Raw genomic sequence first — 12,511 nt, 5'->3', positions numbered from 1 at the left:
AAGATACTGTAGTGAGTCTGTATACTGTATTAATAATATTTTGCAATTATCTGCACATGTGTCCCTCTCTCCTGAAGTTGCTACTATTGTTCAATTGGCATCATCAATTGAGTCTAACAATAAATACAGGTGGGCTATTTTATCATGAGACCGAAGCAGTACAGTGAAATGCAAACCTATCCTCAACACTTATTGCATTACGGGATTACCAAACAACAATTAATTCAGGAATTCTAGGCGAGTTTCCAAACCTTTCACAAAATGAAACTTTTTTTTGCTGTCCAGAGAGACCCATTAAGAATGAGGATTGAAGTTTAAATCTCAATAATCTGAATGTTGTGGCGGGCCTAGCCACATTGGTATCGAACTTTCATTTGTCGGGCTCGAACTCTCGTGTAGACGCATATTCGCGATCAAGCCGCCTCACTCGTTAGCCAAACCGCCTCCATTACTCCAGTTCTGGGGGGAGGGGTCATGTGGCGGGCCGAGCCACTTTGGTATCGAACCTTCGTTTGTCGGGCTCGAACTCTCGTGCGGACCGGGTGTGATCTGGTCCAACCGATCACGCGGTCAGGAGGGCGGGCCGTCGTGTGCCAGGAGAACAAAGGATTTGGCAATTGAGATTTGAACTCGGGCATGCGCAGGTGAGCAACGGAACTGTATTCGGTTAATGATTAAACAAACGACGTGTGGACCTCCTCAATGTGTCATTATCAGACCCAAAACGTATCACTCCATTTTTGACTTTTTTCCTTTGTGACAAATAAAGCTCTGTATTCCTGTAACATGTGACTATTTAATCAGTAATAAAATATTTGCGAAGCCCTGCGATTATGAAATGCATTTTATAAATGTGATTTTTACTTTCATCTCAAGTAGCAACTAAATAAGTTTTGTTAAAGTACATTTGCAATGAAGTCTGTGGCAAAGACATTCGGCCCATCAGCCCTGTATCTTGCAATCTGCCTTATCCTGGACCCGACCAATCTCCTATATTTCCAGCAGGAATGCTCTGCATAAACATTGCCTGAACTCTCAGACACAAGGCTTCAGAATATTCTTCAAATCTCATATCTCCATTGTTTAATTGGTTGGGGCTGATCTAGTACATTGACAACACCAGCAAGGAATCTTACCAACTATCCATATGCAGCAAGATCCAATATATATTACTGGTTAATGAGTCTTTCCTGCCAGCATATATATGGAAAACAGGCCTGATAATTTTCTGATGGGTAGAATATGACCAAGTTTCTTTGCCATTAGCTATGAATATCGTTACAAATAATAACATTTCAAGATATTAACTATCTTCCTCTATACCAATTCTTCAAAACTTTTAAATTAATGTAACAATCAAACAACGATGTAATTGTCCATAAGCCCAATGTTGTCCAAAACTTGACTAATGCTCTCACAAATGCAAATACAAGAGATATTAAATCTCAGAAGACCTAATCTGTCCAAGCACGTTACTTGTGCATCTGGCAGGCTCTTATGCCCAAGTCTTAAATAGTGTAGAAATATTGACAAGCAATTGTATAATAATCATTTTGCATAATTTGATAGAAAAAAGAAAAGTTAACACCAATGAAAGATGATTCCTCACTCAACTTTAGCCTCCAAAGTTTATCTGTCAAGTCCATGCATCTCTAAAGATGTTAGCCATGGCTCAGCAATAGCATCTTTGTCTTAGTCAGAGGGTTGAGGAGGCAGGGTTGATCCATTAAAATTGAACATTTTAATGTTTTACAGTCTAACATGTTGCAACATGTAATGGACCAACAAATATCTTTCTCAAGGGCTTGCTTATGCAAAATGTAGCACCATACGAGGTTCAGTATGTCATGTGCTGCTAAAAAAGAATGATCCTTTTAGATTGCCTTTTCCAATCGCCAGTAAGGATAAGAGGCAAAAAGGGATGTGGGTTGTACTGGAATCACTGATTTTGGGAGACACTTATTTCCTGAATCTCAAACTGATCTGGTCTTAGGTTGGGGGGTGATTTGCTAATTAAAAAGACAGATCTACACAAGCACAAGCTATGGAAATTGCCTGCAGACCTAAGAAGTGTATTTTTGAGGTAATCAGGCAAGGCTGAGTCTGTCACAGGGATGTTTACACAAGGGAGAGACATAGAGGTGGGGAGAGAGTGTCCGGAATTTTAGGGGGCTTATGACCCTGAAAACTGATGGTGGGAAGGGATCTGCAGGAAATTTAATGAGGACGGGCTGCATAGGAAGACTGGAGTTCAGTAGTGAAGTGGTGTGTAAAGAAGATTTAGAACAGCGGTCGATAGATTGGTCAACAATAATTGGTGATAGAGAGAGTTGCAGAAGATTGTCAGTCGGGTAATGAAGAGGAGACAGTAAAAGTGAGATGGGAATGAAGAATCATGAGGGAGAAAGTTAGCAACACTAATGAAAGGAGACCTATTTGAAGACTCTGTTCCCACAGGCTAGGACCCGCTTACGAAATTCGATAATTCTGAAGGAGGCCTTGCAGGTTTTGTACAGAAATAACTTGCATTATCCAAGGGCAATGTAGGGGTGGAAAGACATTTCTGTTGGTGATACCCTGACATGCGCCTGACACCACAGTGCATGTCTCGGCTCTTCTATGCTATGGTTTATCAGACATATAGATGACCCGAAAATAAAAATATCGTATACATTGTATAATTCACACTAACTACCTAATTTTCCTTAATGTTTGATTCTTCATTGAAATTGAAACGGACAAGTGTACAAAAAGGTGGTGCTAAAGCAATCCAATTTAAAGGCAATTATTTGGTCATTTTTGCTTTGCTGTGTGTCTGATCTTGCTGCGGTTGTGAAATGTCTTTTGCATCCTGATCTTCTCAACACTACATTCTGAATTATTTTGCTTTCATAATCTGATATGAAACATGTTGAGTACAAGACTTTGACTTTGAAGGTGGGTTTTCTCATTACCTTTAGAAAATGCAGTGATATAAATATAGAAATAAAAATCACATTTCATTAATATAAGTGTAATGCCATTCACCAATGTTCAGTCTTGCAGAGAGTGCAAAATAGCCCACATGCTACACTGACTAAAAGGCACTGAAGGAGTACTTTCTTCCTCGCATTTCTTTGCCTCATTTAGTCTAGATCTTTCAAGTTAATTCCTAGGTTTTAGAAATCTTAACACAGGACTTTGACAAAGAAGTAAGAATTATTAACCTGTTTCTCAGTGCAGCATTTGTTTTGCTGTGGGATGGCATAGTTGTGGCAGACAGAACCCGAGAGATTGTCCATGAGGGTTAGCTCTCCTTCCAACGAACCTTGGATCAGCAGGGAGACGTTGTCAAAAAATTGCTTGTCCTGTGTGTGCAAAACAGGAAGGCAGAAATGATGGAAAGGGAAGAGGGGTTATAAGGGGAGAGGGATAATGGATAAAGAAGGATTATATCAGTGGGGAATAAGGTGTGGGTAAAAAATGAAATAAAGAAAAAGTTAATAATAAAAGCACTGGGTTGAAAAATTGAAAGACAAACTAATTAATTATATATAGATGTTATACATATCAAATTATAATTTCTCATTTGAAATGCAGATTTGAAATTATTAGACATGGATTCATTTTGCAGATTTTTTTGCAGGGCAAAATTACCTGTTTTTACAGCAATCTGTCTGACAGAATAGGAACAAAAGGCATTAAACATTCTAATTTCAATTCAAAATTTCTCAGTCTGATCTGTCAATTTATTTTCCTCCTTTCATAAACAAGTTATAATATTTCATATCCCTACAGCTAATAAGAGTGAATAGCAGATTGGAAGGAAAGCCACAAAGTACAGTTTTATTCATACACACACTTGTCATGGCTTTGAAAGATATAATCTGAACCTAAACCCCTAATAACATCACCAAAAACCCAGAACTGCCTTGGAGTCCCCAAGAATTAAAGATTAATATCTAAGGCAATCTCAGCAACCCTTGAAAAAAAATAAAATCACGGGGCATTAATAATGCATGATAGTTTTAAAATTTCTTTAAACATCTTTATTATGCGGTAAAATTGGATGTTCAACTGAAATTAAAGGATGACTCTTAAAATAATAAAGGTTCTATCTTTGTTCCTTTCTATAATTCTTGTTTTCCTCATTCCACTAGTAACCTGTGCCTTAATATAAGCTGGTCTACTTTGCTTAAGGTTTGTTCTAATCATACGCAAACAAAGATGGTCATGCATCCAGGGATTCAAAAGCTTGCTTATAATTCATTAATTAACTACTTGAATAGATTTGACTTACTAACCAATGGACACGAGGAACTGCAGATACTGAAATATTGAGTAAAACACAAAGTGCTAAAGTAAGTCAGTGGGTCAGACAGCATCTGTCGAAGGAATTAATAAGCAAAGTTTCAGGTTGGAGTGTCTGAAGAAGGGTCCCTACCCAAAACATCGCCTATCTATTCCATCCACAAATGCTACCTGACACACCAAATCGCTTCAGCACTTTGTGTTTTATTGTTGCCATGTTGTGTTTAATCTTCCCCCCATTCTGAAGGTTAGCCTTATATAAAAGCTGATAGTTTAAACAGAATGAAACATGAAACTATTTTATACTTACTGATACCAAGCAGCTTGATACAATCTACTGACTATTTCTGGTTCATTGCTCTCCTAAAATCAAGAACTAATTGCTCCTTATTGACTTTGAAGATAAAAAGTGACCAAAATTTGTTTTCTCCTGTGTGCTTATGAACTCTACCCGTGAAATTTAGTTCCCCTTAAGTCAACGATGCTGAATTACAGAAGCAGGTTCATGTGCATACTTTACTGCACATCTGCTGCATCCATGCAGGATAAACTTTATCTGAAGCATTTAGAAGTTTAAGAGAATGATCGGAGGGCAGCAATGTGGAATGCTGCACTGGTGGTGCAGTTTTTTTGGTGACATTTTAAAACAAAACCAAACCTATTCCTTGGGTGGATTTGGGGGTCTTAGTTTAGTTTAGTTTAGTTTAGAGATACAGCGCGGAAGCAGGCCTTTCGGCTCATCGAGTCCTCGCCGACCAGCGATCCCTGCACACTAACAATATAACATACTAGGAACAATTTACACTTATACCAAGTATACAAACCCAAGCCAATTAACCAACAAACCTGTATATCTTTGGAGTGTGGGGGGAAACTGAATACCTTGGAGAAAACCCACGCGGTCATGTGGAGAACTTACAAACTCTATACAGACAGCTCCCGAAGATGGGGTGGAACACGCTTCTCTGGCGCTGTAAGAGCTGTAAGGCAGCGACTCTACTGCTGTGCCACCTAGGACATCATTCAAAGATTTGCACTAGAATTCTCCAGGTCAACTTTTATTCCTCCAGCATTACTCAAATCGTCATTTACGGTAATTTTCTGTGAGCATTTCCCCTCTAACAAACAGTACATTCATTTCACAGGTTCTCCATTGGTTTTAAAGACCTTAGAAATATATTTCTTAGAAAACACTGTGTAAATAAAAATGGATTTCTTTTTTAAAAGTTTGTCTTAAAATGGAAGATTCTTAAGATGTCAATAATATGGAACTAAATCTGTAGAAATAATAGAGTGCTGGGACATAGACTTTGAAATAGAAATGACCCACTATACTGAAAAACCCAATAGACAAAGAGTTCTAATACAAAGGCATCTTGTGATATTGACTCACAACTAACTGAAGAAGGGTCCGACCTGAAATGTCACTTTTCCTTGATTCTCCAGTGATGCTGTCTGACCTGCTGAGTACCCAGAAAAGGAGCCTTCTATTGGTTAAGTGTCTGCCATGTTTGAGACTCATTCCTTTTCTATTCTTGCACTATCAATTAACATCAGAGAAAATGAAAATCTGCCCATTAGGGTCATAGAGCGTGGAAGCAGGCCCTTCGGCCCAACATGCCCCATCTACAATAGTCCCACCTGCCTGTATTAGGCCAATATCCTTCTAAACCTATCCTATCCATGTACCCGTTCAAAAGTTTTTAAAAATGTTTTGATAGTACCTGCCTCAACTACCTCCTCTGGCAGTTCATTCCATATACCTACCATCCTTTGCATAAAAAAGTTGCCCCTCAGGTTCCTATTAAATCCATCCCCCCTCAAATTAAACCTAAACTCTCTGGTTCTTGATTTCCCTACTCTGAGTAAAAGACTTTGTGCATTCACCCTATCAATTCTTCTCATGATCTTATACCTTTATAAGATCACTCTTCATCCTACTGCGCTCCAAGGAATAAAGTCCTAGCCTGCTCAACCTTCCCGAGAGCTCAGGCCCTTGAGACCTGGCAACAGTCTTGTAAATGTTCTCTGCCACCTTTCTGGCTTAACAACATCTTTCCTATAAGACGATGACCAAAACTGAACACAATACTCAAATGTGGCCTCACCAATGTCTTGTACAACGGTAACATGATCTCCCAACTTCTATACACAATACTCTGACTGATGAAGGCCAACGTGCCGAAAGCCTTCATGACCACCCTATCTACCTGTGCTGCCACTTTTAAGGAACTATGTACCTGCACTCTTAGATCCCTCTGCTCAACAATACTCCCCAGAACCCTGTCATTCATTGTGCAGGTCCTGCCCTGGTTAGATTTCCCAAAATACAACACCTAGCACTTATCCGTGTTAAACTCCATCAACCATTCTTCAGCCCCCTTGCCCAGCCGATCAAGATCCTGCTGCAATTTTTGACAACCACCTTCGCTAGCTGTAATACCGCCCACTTTAGTGGCTGAGGTTTGTGGGAGGTTGCTGTGGTGAAATTGTCTGCTGCATTTTTGACACTGGATATGTTTTTGTTTTATGACTGTTGGCAGATTAATTTCCCTCCTGGAATAAATAAAGTTCTATTGTTTCATATCGTATCGTATCAAAATTAGTGTGCTAGTTGAGAAACATTTTGTGATGACCAGAAGACAATTTAGAAATGCAGGTCTATTGTTCTACATAGAAACAAAATGCAGTGCAATGTATTATCCATTTGAAGTCCATTGATGATAAACAGTCAAACTGAAATATTGTTTCTTACCAGTGGTGGTTCTAAAGAAAATGGTGAATCCATTTTGATTTGGAGCGATTCAGATGGACTTCCTGGACTGTCACCTGCATCTCTCCCTTCACTGCCTCCCCATATAATACTGTCCATATTCCCTTGATTGGTATTTAACATTTTTAATTCCAGTTCCAGCTCTGCTTCAAGTTCTGCTTCCTCTTTCGCCTCGATATTGCTCTCCTCCAGATGTTTCATCAGCACCGCGATGACGACGTTTACCAGCACAAACTGAGCTGTCAGTACAAATGAGACAAAGTAGATTGGGGACACTATTGTGTTGTAACATGTGCCCTCTTGGTTACAATCTCGTAATGTATCCTGCCAATGAAGAGAAAAGGAGCAGTTTAAACCAAAACAACTATAGAGAGAATCAAGGCAGTGAATGCATAATTACAAGACCAAGATAAATAAACAGTTTCTCCAAGCGTAAAGATGAATGTTAATAGACAATAGACAACAGGTGCAGGAGTAGGCCATTTGGCCCCTCGAGCCAGCACCGCCATTCATAGAAACATAGAAACATAGAAAATAGGTGCAGGAGGCCATTTGGCCCTTCGAACCAGCACCGCCATTCATTGTGATCATGGCTGATCGTCCCCAATCAATACCCCGTGCCTGCTTTCTCCCTATATCCCTTGATTCCACTAGCCTCTAGAGCTCTATCTAACTCTCTCTTAAATCCATCCAGTGATTTGGCTTCCACTGCCCTCTGTGGCAGAAAATTCCACAAATTCACAACTCTCTGGGTGAGAAAGTTTTTTCTCACCTCAGTTTTAAATGGCTTCCCCTTTATTCTAAGACTGTGGCCCCTGGTTCTGGAATCGCCCAACATTGGGAACATTTTTCCTGCATCTAGCTTGTCCAGTCCTTTTATAATTTTATGTTTCTATAAGATCCCCTCTCATCCTAAACTCCAGTGAAGACAAGCCTAGTCTTTTCAATCTTTCCTCATATGTCAGTCCCACCATCCCAGGGATGAATCTCGTGAACCTACGCTGCACTGCCTCAATTACAAGGATGTCCTTCCTCAAATTAGGAGACCAAAACTGTACACAATACTCCAGATGTGGTCTTACCAGGGCCCTATACAACTGCAGAAGAACCTCTTTACTCCTATACTGAAATCCTATACTGAAATGTTATGAAGGCCAACATTCCATTAGCTTTCTTCACTGCCTGCTGTATCTGCACACCAACTTTCAGAGACTGGTGTACAAGGACAACCAGGTCTCGCTGGACCTCCCCCTTACCTAACCTAACTCCATTGAGATAATAATCTGCCTCCTTGTTTCTGCCGCCAAAGTGGATAACCTCACATTTATCTATATTATACTGCATCTGCCACACATCTGCCCACTCACTCAACCTGTCCAGGTCACCCTACAACCTCCTAGCATCCTCTTCACAGTTTACACTGCCATCCAGCTTTGTGTCATCCGCAAACTTGCTAGTGTTGCTTCTAATTCCCTCTTGCAAATCATTAATATATATGGTAAACAGTTGTGGCCCCAACACCGAGCCTTGCGGCACTCCACTCGCCACTGCCTGCCATTCTGAAAAGGATCTGTTTACTGCTACTCTTTGATTCCTGTCTGCCAACCAATTTTCTATCCATGTCAACACCCTACCCTTGCTCTAATTTTAGTCACCATTCTCCCGTGCAGGACCTTATCAAAGGCTTTCTGAAAGTCTAGATACATTACACCCACTGGCTCCCCTTCATCCATTTTACTTGTCACATCCTCAAAAAATTCCAGAAGATTAGTCAAGCATGATTTCCCTTTCATAAATCCATGCTGACTTGGACATATCCTTTTACTGCTATCCAAATGCACTGTTATTACCTCTTTAATAATTGACTCCAGCATCTTCCCCACCACCGAAGTCAGGCTAACTGGTCTGTAATTCCCTGTTTTGTCTCTCGCTCCTTTCTTGAAAAGTGGGATAACATTAGCTATCCTCCAATCCACAGGAACTGATCCCGAATCTATTAAACATTGGAAAATGATCACCAATGTGTCCACTATTTCTAGAGCCACCTCCCCGAGAACCCTGGGATGCAGACCATCAGGCCCAGGGGATTTATCATCCTCCAGTCCCATTAGTCTACCCAATACTATTTCTCACCTAATAAAAATTTATTTCAGTTCCTCTACCCCCCTAGATCCTCTGTCCTCCAGTACATCTGGGAGTTTGTTTGTGTCTTCCTTAGTGAAGACAGATCCGAAGTATCTGTTCAACTCTTCTGCCATTTCCTTGTTACCCATAATAATTTCACCCATGTCTGCCTTCAAGGGACCCACATTTGACTTTGCTATTCTTTTTCTCTTAACATATCTAAAGAAGCTTTTACTGTCCTTCTGTATATTCTTGGCCAGCTTCCCCTCGTACTTCATCTTTTCAGCCCATATTGCCCGTTTTGTTACCTTCTGTTGTCCTATGAACGTTTCCCAATCCTCTGGCTTCCGGCTATTCTTTGCTGTGTTATACATCTTTTCTTTTAGATTTATTGCATCCCTAACTTCCCTTGTCAGCCACGGTTGCCTCCTACTCCCCTTAGAATCTTTCTTCCTTTTTGGAATGAAATGATCCTGCGTCTTCCGGATTATGCCCAGAAATTCCTGCCATTGCTGTTCCACCGTCAATCCTGCTAGGATCCCTTTCCAGTGTACCTTGGCCAGCTCCTCTCTCATGCCTTCATAGTCCCCTTTGTTCAACTGCAACACTGACACTTCCGATTTAACCTTCTCCTTCTCAAATTGCAGATTAAAACTAATCATATTATGATCACTACCTCCAAGCGGTTCCTTTACCTCGAGTTCTCTTATCAAGTCTGGTTCATTGGACAACACTAAATCCAGAATTGCCTTTTCTCTGGTGGGCTCCATTACAAGGTGCTCTAAGGAACCATCTCGGAGGCACTCTACAAACTCTCTTGTTTGGGGTCTAGAACCAACCTGATTTTCCCAGTCTACCTGCATATTGAAATCGCCCATCATCACAGTGGCATTACCTTTCTTAACAGAGAATCTTAAAGTTCTGTGAAGAAATACATCATTCCCATTGCCCTTTTGACCATTTCCTAAGGGCAATGGTCGAGTTACCAAGTTGGAAAAACCTCACCTTCATTATTCCATTCCAGTTGTCACCAGTTGATACTCGGAACAAGGTGAGGAAAGCCATCCCAAAATTTCGGAAAGTGGCATGTCGTCCCAAACCCTCACAGGGATGATCGATATTACATTCTAAAATTAGGATATTAAAAATTATCATTACATTTATATAATCAAACAATTATCAGAGATGAAGGGGAAATGAACGCCGAGATATTCTGATGACAGCTTTGACACATAAACAGTGTAGAAGTTCAGCACTCCCTCCCAAGGTTAGAAGTCTAAAACCTTTGAGTGGGTTGAGCTCAGCCATTAGACATCTCATGGAGGAATGGAGTGGGGACCAGGGGAACACATGCATCTGCAGATTTTCTAGCACATGCTTGGAAATCTGCACCCTGTGATAGTAGAGCAAACCCATTGACTTTAACATTGTTGCAACATTGTCAATGAACTAGAACCCACCCTGAATGGACTGTTGAGTATAAAAGTGCAGGCAATGAACATTTTATTAAGTAAGCTCTACTCCCTTTTTCATTCAAAGCTAAAATGTGTCTATTCAATTTTACCAAACATATAAGGAAATAAGTTCATATGTTCATGTCATAGGAGCAGAATTAGGCCATCCGGCCCATTGAGTCTACTCAGTCATTCAAACATGGCTGATCATCTTTCTCTCTCAACCCCATTCTCCTGCCTTCTCCCCGAACCTTTGTCACCCTAATTAATCAAGAGCTTATCAATCTCTGCTTTAAAAATACCCAATGATTTGGCCTCCACATTGTCTAAGTGCGGTCTATTATTGGAAAATTTTGCAACTGAGGGAAGCAGAATTCCCAAATTCAGGTTATTTATTAATTTTCAAAAAAAAAAAATTGCTGTAGATAGTGTATAACTAATGAGTTAAATACATAGCTTACATTATTTCTTGGTTATATTAATTGAAGGCTTAAACAAATAAAATATAAGGCCTACATGTAACCAGCTACAAATTACATTTTTGATTAGTTTTTAGATACAGCGTGGAAACAGGCCTTTTGGCCCACTGAGTTCATGCTGACTATCGATTACCTGTTTACACTAGCTCTATGTGATCCCACTTTCTCATCCACTCTCTACACACGAGGGGAAATATTACAGAGAACAATTGACATATAAACCACATATCTTTGGGATGTGGGAGGAAACTGGAGTACCCAGAGGAAACCCATGTGGTCACAGGGAGAACGTGGAAACTCCACATGGAGAGCACCCAAAGCTAGGATTGAACTTTGATCTCTGGCACTGTGAGACAGCGGCTCTATCAGCTGCTAGCTAATGAAGGTAAATGAAGGCTAATATCTCTTAGAATTTTCTGCTAAGTTTGCAGCTTAAACCATACTTATTCAAATCAACAAAAATGTGCTATATTCGACGGACTTTGTGATGATTAATCTGTTCATATTATGCATTAGAACAACAAAACAGGTTGAGAAATAAAATACTGTATAAGCAATTTGCAGCACATTGTGTGGAATGGTGGCATGCAGGAGAGGAAGACATTGACCTTCTGATTCACAAACCTCCCCATGACTGTGTGTTTACTTGTGTCATCTGGGACTGTTATTGGTTAACTGTTGTTGGTTGTTCATAGCAATGAACTGTCAAATTTAGTTAGCCATCCTTTCTAACCATGTTGCAGGAGAGATATTAAAATGAAAAACAAAATGGCAGGCAGTAGGGATGGATATCAAACAGTGAAATGTAATATTAGCTCAAGATAGATGTATTTCTGATGTAGTGTCTTACCTAGGTCCCCGAAAAGTTCAACTCCAAGAGCTGCATATATGAAAAACAGGAGCATGAACAAGAGGCCAAGATTTCCGACCTGTAAGAAAGAGAAAGTCCATGATGGATTGACTTTTTCGGGGCAATAGGCGATCAATTCCCCTTTTCTCTGATAAATGGTTTTGAGATTCCTACCTCCCCTTTCTAGTAGATGTAAAAGATCACGAGGCATGATTCAAAGAAGAGCAGTGGCCAATATTTATCCATCAGTCATCATCATTGAAATAGATTACATTGTCACCATCAAATGGGAATTTGTGGGAAGAAAGACACAAAGTGCTGGATAACTCAGCAGGTCAGGCAGCATCTCTAGAGAACGGCATTCTGTGTCTTTTTTAGCCCTGGACTTTGTGTCTTTTTTTACCCAGCACTTTATGTATTTTTTTTGTACCCGTTGAGTGACTCCAGCACTTTGTGTCCTTTTTTAGTGAATGAGTATCTGCAGTTTTTTGTATCTCATCGTTTTAGGAGCTTGGTGTGCATAAATGATGCTATGTTTCTT

The 12,511-nt window shown here is 40.1% G+C and overlaps 1 protein-coding gene across 5 annotated transcripts in view; it reads right to left on the bottom strand.

Annotated features, from left to right (window-relative positions):
- The window catches only part of cacna1g (calcium channel, voltage-dependent, T type, alpha 1G subunit), a 219,650-nt gene that overhangs the window by 30,220 nt on the left and 176,919 nt on the right, over window positions 1-12,511 (bottom strand). For all 5 annotated transcript variants that reach the window (XM_078401171.1, XM_078401174.1, XM_078401172.1 and 2 more), the window contains 4 exons: window positions 11,971-12,049; window positions 10,193-10,314; window positions 7,046-7,387; window positions 3,207-3,347 (listed from right to left, as the gene is read on the bottom strand). In XM_078401171.1, the coding sequence (XP_078257297.1) occupies window positions 3,207-3,347; window positions 7,046-7,387; window positions 10,193-10,314; window positions 11,971-12,049 (684 nt within the window). The remainder of the gene's footprint in view (window positions 1-3,206; window positions 3,348-7,045; window positions 7,388-10,192; window positions 10,315-11,970; window positions 12,050-12,511) is intronic.

This window comes from Rhinoraja longicauda, chromosome 6 (assembly GCF_053455715.1).
Source record: "Rhinoraja longicauda isolate Sanriku21f chromosome 6, sRhiLon1.1, whole genome shotgun sequence".
Taxonomy (NCBI): Eukaryota; Metazoa; Chordata; class Chondrichthyes; order Rajiformes; family Arhynchobatidae; genus Rhinoraja; species Rhinoraja longicauda.
This window is presented reverse-complemented; position numbering and strand designations above follow the sequence as displayed.